This window comes from Cinclus cinclus, chromosome 1 (assembly GCF_963662255.1).
Source record: "Cinclus cinclus chromosome 1, bCinCin1.1, whole genome shotgun sequence".
NCBI classification, from domain to species: domain Eukaryota; kingdom Metazoa; phylum Chordata; class Aves; order Passeriformes; family Cinclidae; genus Cinclus; species Cinclus cinclus.
Window position 1 is genome coordinate 128,309,578 of NC_085046.1, and position 17,865 is coordinate 128,327,442.

Genomic DNA, 17,865 nt, shown 5'->3' on the forward strand with positions numbered 1-17,865 from the left:
ATGCCTTTCTGAGCTCATCTATTCTGAGCTGGATAGAGCCCAGCATGTTTCAGTTTTAAATAACTCATTCCCATGACCTTTGCAATTCACTACCTTACACAACAGTGCAAAAAAGAACCTCATACACATGACTCAGGCTGCCTTAGGGTTCCTGAAATTTAAGAAGGCAGCCTACAGAACACGATCACAAGCAAAAGGAAAATAAAAGACGGCTTATATAACATCCAGACAAATTGAACAAACCTCTGCAGTTACACAAGGCTGCAGGCTCCAGAGATGCATCCAAAGCTCAAAGAAGTTTCAAAGAAACAGCCTGATGTAGCTGGTATTTAGCCCCAGTGTTTAAAGTCAATACTAATAGAATAAATAATCCTTCTTCTTAAAATACTACTCTAAAACATTTAGCTTGCAATCTGGACTTGCTCCAGGCATTTGAAACACAGAGTAAAATGATCAAGGGGAAGGAATAAGGTGCCTGAACTGCTAACTTGCAAGCCCAAAAGGCTTGCAGGAAACGTGTCCTGAGCTCCTGAGAAGCAGCAGGGTAGCAGTCATCTTGTGCTTACTGAATGTCCTCCCAGTGTTCCTAGATCTTTATGGAGGTTCCTCAGAGGCACAGCCTGTCTGTGGGGGAACATGTGATCTTGCACCACCTCCCTGGCCCCTGCCACAGGGACATCATTGAGCTGTGCAACTGAATATACAGGTTATTCAGACTTGCAAGACAATTCCAGCCCTGGGCTGGAATCCAGATTCAAGGAAAGTACCCCAGTGCCAAAACAGGGCAAAATTAGAATGGGGTTCTCTAGATGACCTTATAAAAAATTCCCCAGGAGAAGAAAGGCACCCCTAAAGCAGGCCTGCTGGAAATAATCAGTCAGGCCTTCTCTTTTGATTAAAAGCCTGGCACAGGAGCACAGCTTTGCTCTGCTGAGATGGCCAGGATCTCTCAGAGGGAGTTGGCTGCCTCCAGTTCCTGAATACCATAAACAAAGCTCCAGATCCACTTTTAAGACACAGTGTTGCTCCTTCTGTTTGTTCCTATCTTACCACGTAACAGCCTAATGGCTAAAACTTGTAACTGTAAAAGGTTTTGGTATGATTATCACCTTCATTCCACACTGCCTCTTTTTCCAGGTGAGTCCTGTTACTCTCTGGCTGCAGGTCAGTTGAGGTGAGGGCAATGCCTTACCATGCAGTGAAGACTGGTCATTCACCCAGGAATCCACCACTCCTTGGCTCAGTGGCAGTAAATGAGACTCTATAACCTTTTGCTTAGGACACTTGCCTGGAAGACACTTGCCAGCATACTGGATCTAGTCAGGAAAGGGAAAAGGTTAGAACAAATAGGTGTTTGGTTTGTTGTTTAAAAATAGAAATGAAACATATAATATAAAGCAAATTGTAAATATTTATGTAGATGGGGTCACTTGAAATAGTAAGTCTATTTATCAAGCAAGGAAACCAGTAACCTAACTCATCTTTTTTTTCTACAGAAGAGAAAATAACAAATGGGTTTTTGTTTGGTTTTTTGTTTGTTTGTTTTTGTGGGTTTTTTGTTGTTGTTTTTTTGGGGGGATTTTTTTGTTTGTTTTGTTTTGTTTTCTGTCAAATACAAACCCTAAAGGCTACAAGGTCTTATTTTCGAAGCTTTTAGGTAAGGCTAAACTGAGAAAGACAAAGAGAAATGAGGAGGAGGTCACTTTGGTATTCTTTCTAAACTCCCTTGTTACGAGTGGAAATGTGACCTGATCTAACCCTGGGCCCCCAAGACACCTAAGAGATTGGTTTAGAGCCTACTCTTGGTTTTAAATTGAAATTTTAAGTTTTATCTTCCATAACTATCTTTCACTTCAAAGGACCCTCTCATGCAAAGACAGTATCTAGTAGCTGGCAGCGATTGCTCTTCCTCATTGCTGGAGAAATTATTTGTCTTTCACATTTGCATAGAAATATCACAACTCAAGCCAGCTGTTTCTACAGACCATCCATTGACTTCCCTCTCTTTACTCCAGTGACTTCAAGTAAAGATAAAAGGCTGTATTCAATTACCAGCATCTGAGCAATCTTTTATTTCGGGGTATTGTATCTGATAAAACGAACCCAGGATATCATGGTTCCAGCAGCATTATGTAAGCAATATTTTATCTGTTTGAAAAGTGTAAGCTATTGTCTACATGGCAAAATGCAGGCAGATTCCCCTCCCAATTTTAAATCTCCACTATTTCCCCTGAAGTCTATCGAATTTTTGCATGGCAGCCATTATCACTGCAAATGTAGTTACTGTTTTAAATTACTGTAACAAAGAAATATGAAAAATGCACATGATGAACTACAGCTGGAAAGGGGATCAGACCCTTCAGAACTGAGGTAATTGCTGGATCCAGCTTCCTGATATCCTAAAACTATTTCCTCATAGCCAGACACTGATAATGTCTTAAGTATCATTCTTAAAGCTGGCAAAAATTATCTTTCTACAGAGTTTCCTTTACTTGTCAAGCTGTCAGAATGCTGTATTCCCCAAAGTGGAGACCAGACCCTGCAAAACCAGCCAAGGTGAAGTGTGCAAACTAGTGCACAACTACTATCAAATGAAAAAAATGCATTTAGTTGCCTGCTAATGAGATGGGACTCAACATATATGATGGTACAAAGAAGTCCTGAGGGGTAAGAAACAACAGATGCAAGCTTAATATGGAAGATTCTGATTAACTAAAAATTAAAAGTCTTCAAAATGAGAGTGGTGAAGTACTGAAACTGGGGCTCAGGCAGACTGGAGAACCTCAGTCATCAAAGATACACAAAACATGACTGACCAAATGCCTGAACAACCTGACCTAGCTTTGAAGGTGGCCCTGCTTTCAGCAGGTCCTGTCCGACCTCAATTACTCTCAAAGTCCAGGAAGTTGGATCTGAACTGTTGAATGAGTCAGACCCGTTGCTTCATTTCAGAAAGGAATTAAGAGTGAAGATACAAAGGGCCTCCAGGGGAGACAAAATAAATTAAACTATCCGTGAATCCCACAGTGACAGCAAAATACCCACTGAAAGCAATTGTCTGATTTGCCATTGGACGTGCCTTTAGAAAGGCAGAGGAGAGATTAACATGTGGCTCTGTGCTGCTGGCTTACTCTAAAGCTGATACTCTTAGGCATTCTTTAAAAATCACCTTTTACAGGGCTCATTGTAAAACTTCAGAAATGTTCACTGTACTCAAGAACCCAGCTGTGTTGAGGCAGGACAAATGCACCACCCACAGCAAACACTCCCTGAGAGGGCAGCAGAAAACTTGAATGTACAACCAAACTCTCCCTCTGAAGCAGACTGAAGAGCACAGGCCACCGCTGTTTGCAGGTACTCCATCTGCTCTGAGCTCTACTGACACATTTATTTTGCCACATAATGCTCCTGATTTCCACTAAAAATAAATTGCTGCTCAGTGGAACAGTGTACTTAGATTTCTGTCATTGCCTCTGTAATGCTCTCGGGAAAAGGAAAGAACACAGTTCAGTCCTGTCCAGTCCTTCCTGTTTATTCCATACCTGGCTTGTTTTTCTCCCTTACTAGGTTTTTCTTTCTGCTCTCAAAACTTTTATGATTTTTCTGCCCTTTTTTCCTGTTGCAGGTTGGTATGGCAGCCTGCCAAGTCGAAGTGTTTGATCTGTGCACTCAGTTTTAAGACAAGTTATATGAACACCTGCTCTTTTCAACAAGCACAGGAGCAACACGGTATTTCTGTAGCATTGTGTGCAAGGATATCATAACAACGTTAAAGGAGTCAAGTCAAAAACAAGTGAAATATTATCCTATGGTCCTGAACTAGCTTTCAGTAAAAATGAGTCAATAAAAATGAATCAATAAAATATTTATACATCAGGCACAAGAACCTATTTAAACTAGAAGGTTATTGCAAACACTTGGTTTCAAATGAAAATGGATTTTGTTGATCTGTTACAATGTTTCTCTGGAAATGTATTTTTTTGGAAATGTGTATTAGGGTAAGTACTGCAGCACTTCAGCTGCAGTGATAATGCATAGCTGCTTGTTGGTTCTGCAGTGCAGAATTAGCCACTGCTGGCAACAGGCACATTAAGACAAGAACTGATGTCTCTTGTTACACTCCATCGATAGCCCTTTCATCCAGGAAAACAGGGAGACTTTGCATACCTTGAAGTAGTTACAAGTAAATGCTTTTCCATCAATCTCTGTTGTAAAATGTTAAACGTGGAACAACATGTTTTTATTCATTAGAATATTTTTTGTTCTTTAGAATCAGCAAAAATGGACTGTTGCTCAAGGTGCACAAAAGAGTCTTGGCAGCAGCAAGATGAAGAGAAGGAAAAAAAATCTAATTTTCCAGTTAAATTGCAACATTCAACTTCTGGTAGCACACCAGCAAACTCACCTAAGCTTGAGAAGCAAAATGTCAGCCAAATTTTAGCATTTTTTCTTTAATTTGTGGGATTTATATGTGGCTGCTTAGGCCAGAATCTTTTCTCATTTAATATTTTAAAATTAACATTTTTGTCTGATATTCAGATATATCAGCAGGATACTGTGAGACACAGAGCTACAACTTCCAAGACCAGCTCTAAAAGTAGCTTCTCTCCTGACCTTAAATCAGGAAGAAAGGGATAATTAAATCAATAAACAGGGAGCTGCACCACTAACCTTTCAATTTCACAGCAAATTATGTAGAATTGAACTAATGGGCACAAAATGTTCTGAAGACCAAAAGTGCTAATCGCTAACTATTTTATGGATTTTTTTTCTAGGTAGGCAGCTCTAGACAGCAACATTCTCTGTGAAAGTCATACTTGAAGCCACTCCACAAACTCCTCACTTAGAGGAATATGAGGTCATCAATGGTGACCTCATCCCATTCCATGACTCCATCCCAATACATTTCAGTGTATCTACTTGAAGAATGATGACTCAAATTCACCCAGGCAGAGGTCAGTCTACCCACAGCCTTCTTCCTTCTGACAAGGTAAGAAGGTGGCTTGATAGAGCACCTTTACACTGTCTTCAAGAAAATTTCCAAACTTGGGGCCTTACACTCTTGCTGCAATTAGAAAATTATGTAAATAGCTGTTATTTCAGCACATGCTGGCAATCTATTTTTAACCATGTGCTACCGTTTTAAACGAGTGCAAATACTTTGTTTTCCATGCTGTTTAATGAAGTTTTTAATGTATAATGCTGGCTGTCAGATTTTTCTTTTCCACTTCTAAAATAAGCCTCAAAGCAAAGATGATGGCATACCATTCTGGGGAAACAAATAAATTTCTCAAAAGTTACCCAGAACACCAATAAGTGAAAAATTGAATACTCAGTGTTTTCAGCTATTACCATGAAAGACTTGCATTTATAAGGATGGCATCATTTTATCCTTCTAGCTGGTTTTCACACAGAGGGTCACAGCACAGTACTTTCCACACTCTTACATTGCTCTTGAGTCTTCTGGGCACTACATGCAGATTTTCCTTTATTTTTTCTTCTGGTTTTGGTACACACCTGTACACATTGTATCAGCCAAGTAAACATCTAAATATAGTCAAAAATCTATGTTTTGTTACAGCAGCTGAGGGAATGCTAATTGCAACGCCCCAAGGCCTGCTAACATCTGCGGTCAACAACACACAGCAAAGTGGGCACCCTGAAAAATAGTAAGGTGTGAGAGCACAGGCATCCATAAAGATGATCAAGGAAATCAAAATACTGTTGAATGTATTTGCTTTCCATATTTGGAAAGGTACATGAAAAATAAGTCTGGATCAGAGGAGTACCTCAGACGGACACACAAAACTGAGTGCTGCCCTAGTGACGTGGAGCAGGGACCAGACGGGCATTAGGGGAGGGGAGAGGAAGGAGGAGAGGAAGGCTCCTGCTGCTGTTCCTGCTGCTGTTCCTGCTGCCGCCGCGTCGGCAGGAACGTGCTGCCCTTCTAGGGAAGGGCTGCTCCTTCTTCGCAGCCCCTGCCCTCAAACCATTCCTTGCTGGCGACGTCAGGACAGAGGTCGCTGGTCTTTGGCACTCCACAGCAGACAGCAGCCTGCTTTGCCTGGAGGGATTCCGGAGAAGACGAAACACCACAGGGAAAAATAATAATTTAAATTAAAAAATAAATAAACCCCCACGTTTTGGTACAAGCTTCAGTGGTCTCTTGCAGAGTTGACATGCTTTGTGACTGCAAGTCAACTCAAACATTTCAAGGGAAGGAAAAAAAAAAAAGCACCACTCTTTAAAAGGATTTCAGAGTAAATGCCAACACACCCTACGAAATTTAGACAATAAAATATTTCCCACATTCGGTCTCCGTGACAGTGAGAAGTTGTGTGACTCTGACTCCGGACCGAAGGAATGTGAGCAGAGCGGTCCCTGCCTTAGGGGACAGACGTTAGCGGTGTCTGGGGGAGTTAACGTGCTTTGTACCGGCGACAGACGCACCAGGACCATTTCGGCGGAAAGCGGCCCGGCCCCATTTCCCCCTGCCAGAAGCGAGCGCTCCGCGGGCCCGCCCCGCCCTCACGGACACCGTGGGGGAGGGGCGCGGTCACAGCGCGCGCCGCCGCCGCCCCTTCCCGCCCCTGCGCGGTGCGCGCGCACGCAGCACCCCCTCCTCCCCCGCGCGCTCCCTCAGCCTCCGCGTCACGTGTCCGCCTTGCCCTCCTCAGCAGCCAATGGGCGGCGCGCCGCGCGCCGCAGGGTCCTTTATAAAGGCGCGGCGGCGGCGAGCGTGAGGCAGCGGCTGTTGGGGGGGGTTTGGGGCCGTTGGTGCGTTTGCTGCAGCGCGGTCCTGTCCATCGACCCGCTTCCTTTCCCGTGCAGCACGATCCTTCTCCTGTCTCCCTGAGCCTCCCGGGAAAGGCCCAGGTCTGTGCCCGGAACGGGAGGAGGAGGTGGTCGTGCCGGAGGCGGGCGGGTGGGGAGGGGCGGCCATGTCGGGGCCGCGCAGCGCCTGAGCGGGTAGCGGTGTCCGCCGCGGCGGCGCACGGCGAGAGCCGGCCCTGCCCCTCGCCCTGCCGGAAGGGAGAGCGGGGCCGGCGGGGCTCGGTGCCCGGGCGGGCGGCGGGTTCGGGCGGTCCCTGCGGAGCTGGCTCGGTCCCACCGCTGGGCGAGCGGCAGCAGCGGCGCCGTGAGCCCGCAGAAGGGCTGTGTGTGCGTGTCTTCTCCTGTCTGCCGTCCAACCTCCGTGCCGGAGCTCTTCGTCTTCTCTAACAAACTCTCTGCCTTGCTTCTTCCCCCGCCCCCCGGGCTTCTGCTTTGTGGATGTTGGCGGCTTCATGTTGTGACAGGAGAATGTGTGTATGTCCTGGGCCCAGGCGGATCGGTATGTATCTCCCTTCGTAGAGCCACGGGCTCGGGGGTCGGATGGGACCCAGGGGAGGGGCTGCTAGGCTGGGCTGTGTCTGAGGGCTGAGACCGGAGAGAAGGATTAACGGTGCTGCCGTGTTGAATGCTTCTTATTCCTCCTCCCTGTTCTCCCTAGCTGGCTCATTCAGGTCTGTCAGGTGTAGGAAGGGCACCCCGAGTGAGTGTTTTTACCTGAAGCCATGGGTGTCTTTGGCACAGTGTTTTGGAGGAATCTGTCAGTGCTGTGTCAATTGGCCCTAATAGTATGGCTATAACGAGACTTTATTGGAAGTGGAACATTTTTGTATTTTTTTAGTGTAGTACTACAAAACCTATAAGTCGACCATCTGACTCATTATTGGTCATATATTACAGTTCGAAAAATAGTACCCTACTCTGGGCTTAGAGGGGTATTTACACTGGATTGATTTTAACATCTTGGCAAATCTTGATTGAACTGTATTCAATCAGTCTTCAAGTAGACTTCAAGTAGTCTTGCTTTCTACTACTTTTTCCTCTCTGCCATCTTTTGATCAACCATGATCTTGGGATCTTAATTATTTACAGTATAGCTGGAGTGTCCGGTTATATTTGGGGTAGCTGTGTTCTGGGGGTAAGTGGGAGAGACTTTAATTTCAGTTCAGGTTTGGACACTTGGAATTATTGAAGCTGGTATGTGAAACAGACTAATCTCTTAAGATGGCAAAGATTACTGTAGATGATATGAGCCATAGAAAATGTGAGGCCAACTTCTTTCTACTTCCTTTTGGATTTTATGTAGCACTTGATAAACTGATTGAAAATCATAAAAATATCCTCTGATGGCACTGCAGAACTGTTGCAGCAGCAATATATTTGTATTTTTGCTTCATCATGGACCAACAAAACTGTCAGAACAGTTGAGGCACCACTGTGGGTCAGCACTGAACACAGCTGCTGAGCAGTCAGGACAGCTTGATCCAGGTGGAGTCTAATGGGAGACCAGTGCTGAAGCTGAGGTGCTGCTGTAGGCCAGGCACATCCATAGAACCTTAAGCAAAATTGTTGCTTTTAAATGTCACATGAAGAAATATACATAACTGTTACCAAAATAGCTCCCATATAATTAGAAGGCAGTGAATAGAATTTAAAATCTATATTTGGAGTTGCAGTCTACTGCTGTTGTACTGTGTGCATGTGAAGCCTGGCCTGGAGATGCAAATGGCTAACATAAATTCAGTATGCATCTGGAAGCTTCAGCCAATTCACTGCTCCTGGGTGTCTGGACTACAGCCCAATCTCTTCCTGGTACCTGCACAACAGAAAACTTCAATCCTCAGCTGTCAGTGGGAGGCTCAGGGGAGTTTTTGTTGATGTACAACAGTCACTCATTAGTACTGGGGTGTCAGCAGAGTGACAGCAACATGAATTCTGTGTGCTTTCAGCACTTACATGTCATGTAACAGAGAAATAGGCTCTACTCTGGTTTACTTAAAAGGAACAGACAAGCTTGGAGGGAAGAATATGACTTGCTTCCCTTTCTGGAAACAGGAAGAATGGGGGTGAAGCTTCATATGTTTCCAGACACTTCTCAGCTGGTCCAGATTCATGGCTGAAGCTATGGAAAGCTAATGGAATGGGGTGATGCAAAATGCTATTTCTCCTGTATCACATGAGTCTTTAGACTGAGTATTGGGGCTTGTTGCGTATTTTATTGGGGTTGAGTCTCATCTGAAATACTCGTATGCCTCCTTGGCTGAAAAAAAAAAAATAATGACTGGAGCACCTTGCATAACACAGCAATATCCATTTCTTCAGTAAAACAATTTATGTAGCAGTACTGCTTCACACAAGGCACAGTTCAACTCCATTTACACTCAGGAATTGTCTCTGAAGCATTCCATTGTAAAAGACTTTCTGATAATGAGGCATAGTGAATAAGGCTTTTGAGAGGCACTCTCACTAATGTTGTGATTTGGTATGTAAATGGGGACAAGAAGGAGTACTCTTATCTTCAGGGAAGTGAAAAATAAGGAATGCTTTTAGATGTGGTAAGTAGCAATAGAATATTTTTTCCAATACTAGTGATTTATCTTAACACTGAACTACCTTTAGAGTATTGTGCAAGCCTTTATTCTAGTCTTAGAAGCAAACAGTTCACATATAGGCCTTTAACTGAGTTGCTTTTTTAAGTGTTTTATAATCTTAAAATGTACTGAGGTAGAATAGCTGTTGGAAAGCTGCATTTCCTTTCTATCTCTTGTACTTCTTTCATCCTAAGTGAGAAAATTGCTGCACAGTCTGCTGTGGCCATTTTGTATATATCACACAAGTTTGAGGTTCTATATGTGAAAGGGGGGGGAAGAAACAAAACCTACTACTGATTTTTGATTGCATAAAGAATATCAGTTCTCTGTCACCTACTTCTTGCTTCTGCTGTCTAAAACATCTTCATTGTATGTCATCTCAGAGTTGTTTCTTGAGTCTTCCTGTTAGGTGCTTTTTCTTTTTCAGCCTTATAGAAAGAATTTTCTTGTGTGCCACATCTGTCTTCGTCAGCTGTGAAATCACCAGGAAAGCAACTATCTGTAGAAGTCCTGTGGCAGTTCTGTAGAGTGCTCCATGCTAACCATTGTGCTAAGTTGTTTGAAGCTTCACTGACTATCTGGGTGATGCTTTTACTTCCTACCTGCTAACTGAGTGGGTATAAGAGCTAAAATACTTGTGCTGAAGCATGGTATAGCTTGTTACAGCCCAGTATAGTGTCTATAAACAAGCACCTTGCAATGCCTTTCTTTGTCAAGTCCCTTGAAGCTATGAACTCCGTATGCTAAGCATAGTTATTCTCTTGTCTTTCAGCAATTCCAGTCCGAAGCTCCAGGCTGCCATTGTTGTCTGATGCCATGCCAGCACCAGCTCATCTGTTCCCATTGATTCGTAACTGTGAGATTAGCAGAATAGGCAGTACTGCGTGTTACTGCCACCATAAACATCTGTGTTGTTTGTCATCTCATTTTGCTCACAGTCACTTCAGATATGCACCACAGAAGAAATTTGCAGCACTTTACAGGCCAAAGGAGCACTTTAATCACTTTAATCACACAAGGGATTATGTTTCTACGCCGCAGAGGTTTTACCTCACCCCTTCACAGGTCAACAGCATTCTGAAGGCAAATGAATACAGTTTCAAAGTCCCAGAATTTGATGGTAAAAATGTAAGTTCTGTTCTTGGCTTCGATAGCAACCAGTTGCCTGCTAACGCTCCGATAGAGGACCGGAGGAGTGCTGCCACTTGTTTACAGACAAGAGGGATGCTTCTGGGTGTGTTTGATGGCCACGCAGGCTGTGCTTGTGCTCAAGCTGTCAGTGAAAGACTGTTTTACTACATTGCTGTCTCTTTGTTACCTCATGAGACTTTACTTGAAATAGAAAATGCTGTGGAGAGTGGCAGAGCTCTGTTGCCCATTTTACAGTGGCACAAGCATCCCAACGATTATTTTAGCAAAGAGGCTTCCAAGCTTTACTTCAACAGTCTAAGAACTTACTGGCAGGAGTTGATTGATCTCAACAGTGGAGAGACTACTGATGTGAGAGAAGCTTTAATTAATGCCTTTAAGAGGCTGGATAATGATATTTCTTTGGAAGCTCAAGTAGGAGATCCAAATTCTTTTCTCAACTACCTAGTACTGCAGGTAGCATTTTCTGGTGCAACTGCCTGTGTAGCCCATGTGGATGGTGTCGACTTGCACATTGCAAACACAGGTGACAGTAGAGCAATGCTTGGTGTTCAGGAAGAAGATGGATCTTGGTCTGCAGTTAATTTGTCCTATGACCACAATGCACAAAATGAACGTGAAGTGGAACGTGTGAAAATGGAGCATCCAAAATCTGAAGAGAAAAGTCTTGTGAAACAGGATCGTCTCTTGGGACTCTTGATGCCTTTCAGAGCTTTTGGTGACGTGAAGTTTAAATGGAGTATTGAACTACAGAAGAGAGTAGTAGAATCAGGCCCAGATCAGCTGAATGACAACGAGTATACGAAGTTTATTCCTCCAAACTATCACACTCCTCCATACCTCACAGCTGAACCAGAAGTCATACATCACAAGTTACGGCCACAGGATAAATTCCTGGTTTTGGCCACAGATGGGCTGTGGGAGACAATGCACAGGCAAGATGTGGCTAGAATTGTGGGGGAGTACCTCACTGGTGTTCACCACCAACAGCCAATAGCTGTTGGTGGCTATAAGGTAACTTTGGGACAGATGCATGGGCTCTTAACAGAAAGGAGAGCAAGAATCTCTTCAGTATTCAAAGATCAGAATGCAGCAACTCACCTGATACGTCATGCGGTGGGTAACAATGAGTTTGGAACTGTGGATCATGAGCGGCTGTCCAAGATGCTTAGTCTTCCAGAAGAGCTGGCTCGAATGTATAGAGATGACATTACAATTATTGTTGTGCAGTTCAATTCACATGTTATAGGTGCATATCAAAATGAGGAATTGTGAATTTAATGCAGTGAACTAGTTACCAAAGTTGTAACAAGGGCCAGTATGAGCAGAAAATTTAAAAAATCCACCCAAAAATAAAGTTTTAACAAGCCTTTGGCAAACAATTGTTCATTTGTTAGATTCAGCATATCTATTGTTCCTGCCTTTCCCCAGAGCTCTAAAAACAGGGGAAGTCCTGTTGACCCAATACAAAACTTGAAGAGGGTGTCCTAGCTGGGGTAAAGTTTTTTTATAACAACTTTGCACTATTGATTTCATGCATGCTGCTAGAACAATGTCTTGAATTTGGCAAATTGGATGAGGGAGGAAGTAGGATAAAGAATTAACTATCAAAGATCTGGCTGTTCAAGAAACAGCTTGCTTATAAAATACCTGTAAGTATATGCATTTAAGATAAATATTGTTGAATTTTTTACAGGGCTAATTCTTGCAATGGTTATCTGTGAATATATTGTCTATTGTTTCTTCTAAGCAGAAGGTCACTTTAACCAAGGAAGTCTTCAATGTAACAAAGTTGTCTCACTTTCATATGGACAATGTCATTCACATAAGGATATTTGTCTAAGTGTTGACTTTCACTGCAGGTCTAAGCCATAATCAATACCTGAGATGCTGTTACAGCTTAATCATATCTTATGCAAGGTAATGTCTAAATTTCTTGTGCATTAAAACTTGGCTGTGGGTTTCTGCACAACTTGTAGGGCAATACCACATTACAACATGCAGCAAGATGCCAGATAACTTCATGGAGGACTTCAGTTCAGAAAGAAAAATTTTCAGACTTTTCAAAAAGTCAGTATTGTTGGTTAAGGCTGTGTTTGCTTTCCTAAAGGTTCCTTCCTGTCCTTCATGGACTCCACCTCTCCCTGGTATTGCTTATCTAGTAAATAATTTTCATCTGAAAAGATTGGGAAATCATTGCTAACCCCTTTGTAACTTGCACTTATTTTCACTTTGGGTATTTCAAAAGGTCACATTATATGTCCTTCACTTGAACTCATATGTGTAAGTTGGGTTAAAAACTACAAATTGCAAAAAAAAATTGAAGTATGGCTTGTAAATAGCATTTTAATTGGGAAATTCACTGGCATGCACGTGTATGTTCAGTGGCTATTTCTAGCAACTTCTTTTAGTTGTGTGTTTCTGGGCAGCTGGTATATGCATGTTTTTACAGTCCAGAATGCTATTACAGAGCAGTCTCTGACATGGGTCTCTCTGTCTTGGAATGGTTGAATTTGAGCTTAAAGATTGGCTATATTTGTGTGCCCAAATTGTTGGGCTTGTAAGGGTAAAAGTAGAGACTGACAGCTAACTGCTCATCATTGCATCTATTTGAGGTATGTTGTATTGTATACAGATTTGTTTTAACCTGCCCTTAGGTTAAAAACTGAAATGTCTGCTGAAATACTGGTCCTTGATGACTGAGAGAACACATTTAACTTTATTCCTGGGTTCTAGAGAAAATGATAGGTCAGCTTGTTTCAGTTAAAATACCTTCATACCCTCATTATAGCTAGTTAAAGAAACACTTCACTTAATTAACTGAAATATGCTAGGTTTCTGAAGTGGCATTTTCTATCAAATATGTCTTGCTAATTAATGCTACTGTTACATAGGGTGCACTTAGTTTGAACAATGAACCTGTCCTATAGTAAACATTGGCTCCTCAAACTCACTAATGCTATGTGTACTCAGTGGCCTGCAGCTTTAATATGTCTCTACCTAACCTTAACTGTCAGCATCAATATTTCTGTAAGGTTAATGATGCCTAAATTCACATTCAAGATGTACACAACCCTTCTTTATTTGAAGGGAAAATGGGAACTTTGAAGTGCTTAGACAAGTACTGGCTGTTGACATTGCTTCTGTATGTTGTGTTTTGGTGACTCTCATTAACTAGGTCAATAGACTATGTTCTATCATTTGAATGCAGTATGTGTCTCAGCTGTTGCAGTATTTAACTTTCTTACTTTTATTACTGTTAAAGCTCTATTAACATGCATTGATGTATTTAACCTATGATTGTTGATATGGATTTGGTACAAGTCATAGCTTAGAAGGAATGCACATTGGTCCCATGGATACAACTTTTATTGAGGGGAATCTGTTTTTTGTAGTAAAGATACTTAAGTACGGGGTCAGACAACATTTATGTATTGCTTGGAGACTTGCTCAGTATGTATGCAGTGAACAGAAGCAGCATAACTGCCTGCTGAACAGGTGAGCTGAACAAACATCTTTTAACAGATTCCAATAAAATGATCAGTTATGCAGAAATCCATGTGTATTGTTGATGTAGAATGTGATACCTGTTCTTCTAGGACTTTATTCTTTTGTGTGATCCCTGTTATGAATACATCAGATGGCCAGTGAAAGCGAAGTATAAATGGAAACAGAATTTAACTTGAGAGTGCTTCAATGCCACTGTGAGGCTCAGTGCCAGCCTGCATCAGGCATGCTGGTGCTGCCTCCCCCAGACAGCAAAGCTCAGCTCCTTCCCTTAATAGCACTGTGTGTCTGAGTTCCCAGCACCTCATGAGAACCTTCAGGGGCAGTGCTGCTGAGGAGGCAGCATCATTTCAGATCTTAAAGCTGTGTACTGTACTCTGTATCAAGCAAAATTGCATTTCATAAACAGTCTAAAATATGTAGAGATTAAATTGGGGCAAGAATGAGCTGATGGTGAGTTAAACAGAAACAGCTCTTGTGCCACAGGCTGAGGACACATTTGCCTTGTCTTCCAGAATTGCTGCATTGTGGAAAGTACAGATACTGTGTATGTAAGGGTGATGCTGGGATTACTTTATCAAAAAAGGATTTTGCAGCTGCAGATACGTGGTTCAACCATGGAGCATGGCTGAATCTTGACAGTCAACACAAGATTTACCTTAATCTTTAAAACTGTTCTAGATGAATGTATCAGTTCAACAGTAATACTGTATAAGAGAGGAGTGGGAGATGTTATCTGTACTTCCAACTTAAGGCTCTGTTAACTCAGTTCCCTTGTGCTATAATACCACTTTTCAGTGGTATGTGTATTATATTTACATCCTATCCATCTGAATGCTGAAGCACAATCCATGTGAGTTGTACAAAGAGTGTTGTTTCTATTTGAAGCTCATGTAGAACTGTTTACAAAAGCTTCCTGGGCATGTTTCAGTATTAATTGCTCATACCAGTGACATGGTGTTTTTATTTGGAATGCAGTTGTTACAATACTGGTTACACCTTCTGTTTTATTTACTGCTTGTGAGTATTAATAATAAATTTCTGGGGAGATTGAAAGGATAATCTAATTTTCATAACTGGATCACAAATCAAGTATAAATTGGCAGGAGCATTGTGTGGCAAAATGAAAAGCATCAACCATGAGATGCATAAATGGTCTGTTCTTAGCTGTTCTGCAAGGTCTGAGGATAAAAAAAACCCCAAACAACTTTTCTCATGTATTGATCAGTGTGCAAGTATTCTGAAACTGCATTTCTTGCAAATAACCCACCTAATCAGTCATGAAACTTTCCAGGATTACATGAAACAGCTTAAGAAAATACAAGCACCATTCAGTATATACCATGATAAGCCGATACTTTGTTTGTGGCAATTAATAAGAAATTAGTTTTTTTTTATTTTTTAAAACTTAACAAATAAAAGGAGTAGACTGAATGTACTCTAGCTCAAAAAATAAGGACCCCCTAGTACAAGATTGTTTTAGGATTGTTCTCCCTATATCATTTCTTTGTGTTGAAGGAAGAAGTATGAAAAGAACTGCAAAGTATATATCTGTTATGGTTTCTAGTCTGGATAAGTAAGCAATCAGTCTTACAGATTTCAGGGGATGTTTTATGCAGCAGGCTGTTCACTATCCTCATGGTGAATCTTTCTCTGAACAGAAAAATTACACTTGCTGTATAGACTTTATTTCCTACATAGAAAATACTCTTTAATAAAACTTGTGAATACCAAACTATTTCTATGGCATCATAAACAAACTGGTTTAATATCCAAAATGTGTACTTAGAGTAGCCTTTAATGTATTGCCTCACATCTTAATTGCAAAAATAATCCAGTTAGGTCTGTCTATTTGGACATCATGTGTCATGTCACATGATGCTGAAACACAGGAAAAATGCATAATAAATAGGGAGATCATTGCTGTTAACAGGAAAGCACCCATGAGCTGACACACAGCCATGCATTAAGCATAGTTGCATACAAAAGCTCTGTATATTAATTGAGTCTGTCAAAATTGCCATAAGCCTATAGTCATTAATTCTGTAGTCTTTCCTGTTGCTTATGCTTAGTGATTTGCCCACTGTGGTGGTGCAGGAGCTGGGCTGATGAGAATACTGTTTTCCAGGATTTTGTGCAAGTTGATTTAAATGGCCAATAGTGATTAGTTAGTGTTCCCAGATTTGGGCAACTGGGAGAGGAGTGAATGTTGCTTCCCTTGCAGCAGCAGCAGCCTCTTTTAGAAGGGGGAAAAGGTAAATCTTTCTCTTAACAAAACCTGGCTGCTGTACAGAAGACTTAGCTGTTGCATGGCAGTGTTTGATAGGGTTTTATTGCTCCTGCTTACAAGTGAAGTGTTTACATTTATACAGCATGCTGTATTAGTGTAGCTGCCACTCTGGAAGTAGCTCACATATCCCTGCAAAACTTGGTGTATTCCTGTGTATGTACAAGCACTGTTGCTTATGGGCAGATCCCTTACCAGCTTTTTCTTAAGATGCCCAACTTGTGTGCTTCTGTGCGTGTGCTGCATCGTGAGTGTTGAAGTGCCTGTTTCAGGTGGTAGAACTGTGTTCAGTGCATGCTGTGGGGGCTCAGTAGCTGTTCAGCCTGCTCCTTGCCTACATTCAACTCCATTGAGCACAACAGATGCTTAGTCACCTTGTCCACACATAGGTAGCTCCATTTAGGTGTTTTCTGGAGGTGAATCTTAAGCATTTTTTTCCCCTGGATTTTCAGAGGTACAGTAGTCCTGAAGTTTTTGCGTCTGACACTTTTTCATACTTCCTTTGGGGTTTTTATTGTCTTGTACCTAGTGTTCTGTAATTAGCCCTATTCTCAGGGCTTCTTCTTGGTCTTTGATTCTTGAGGTATGTGGAAGTGCAGCTCAAGCTCCAGTGTCATCTTTTAGGTTGACCTACATAGATGGTGTGTAGGGTGTCACTGCTGTGCACTGCAAGGTGTTGCTGTTATACCAAGAACTTTCTTTATCTCCACTGCTCCAGCACCCTGCCAGTGTTCAACAGTTGAGTGAGCAACATACAATTTCTTTGGCGTAACTTCTGAAGTCTGCACTTGCAACAGTGTTCAGCACTTCTCGCTTGCATGAGTAGAAATCTGTAAAGCTTCCAACACAGCTGATCAGAGGAATCTATGTCCTTCTATTCATTTTTTTTTAAACAAAGCTCAATCCTAAGAGCATCTTTACAGAAAGGATGATACAGGTCTTTACATAGTCCCCCTTCATATGAAAAAGAAGTAAAATATCCAAAACTGAGGAGACGATGTCTTTTGATCAAAATATTTCAGCCTTTTACAAGCTAGACTATTAAGGAAAGAACAGAGCCAAAACTTATGGTTGGTAGCACAGAAGGCAGAAGAGTCTTCTAGTGCAGGACTTGGCGGCATGGTATGTCTTCTGAGGCTGATCTAGAAATGAACACTGAAGTACCCCTCACTGCTTAGCAAACACTGACAATAAAGAGTCTGCAACGCTGTCTAACTCAATGTCAGAAAGACAGATAAGCATAAAATATGTGTAGATTTTTGACAGACGCTGTATTTTTAGTATTTGGGGCTTTTTTACAATTGGGCCATGCTTACATAACTTCATGCCAAATCATGTTCCAAGAGGTGAAAAGAATCCATGTTCTATAGACTCAATGTGTAGGAGATGCTTCTTACAGCTGAGGAAGGCTCCTGACTACTCCTACTTAGTGAAGAGTATGTAAGGAACTGTTGTAAAAATCCAGCTGACAGAAAAGTGCAGTGAGAAGATGACACAAGA

At 41.9% G+C, this 17,865-nt stretch overlaps 1 protein-coding gene across 2 annotated transcripts; it reads left to right on the plus strand.

Annotated features, from left to right (window-relative positions):
• The first annotated feature begins 6,770 nt into the window (after positions 1-6,770).
• PDP1 (pyruvate dehydrogenase phosphatase catalytic subunit 1) lies at positions 6,771-12,114 on the plus strand. 2 transcript variants are annotated; one of them, XM_062502956.1, is made up of 3 exons: positions 6,771-6,876; positions 7,299-7,333; positions 10,195-12,114. In XM_062502956.1, the coding sequence occupies exons 2-3, from the start codon at positions 7,303-7,305 to the stop codon at positions 11,844-11,846; spliced, it is 1,683 nt and encodes a 560-aa protein (XP_062358940.1). In that variant the 5' UTR covers positions 6,771-6,876; positions 7,299-7,302; the 3' UTR covers positions 11,847-12,114. The 2 variants fall into 2 exon arrangements, with proteins under 2 accessions (XP_062358940.1, XP_062358934.1); XM_062502950.1 differs by lacking the exon at positions 6,771-6,876 and having other exon boundaries at positions 7,273-7,333.
• Positions 12,115-17,865: the final 5,751 nt, after the last annotated feature.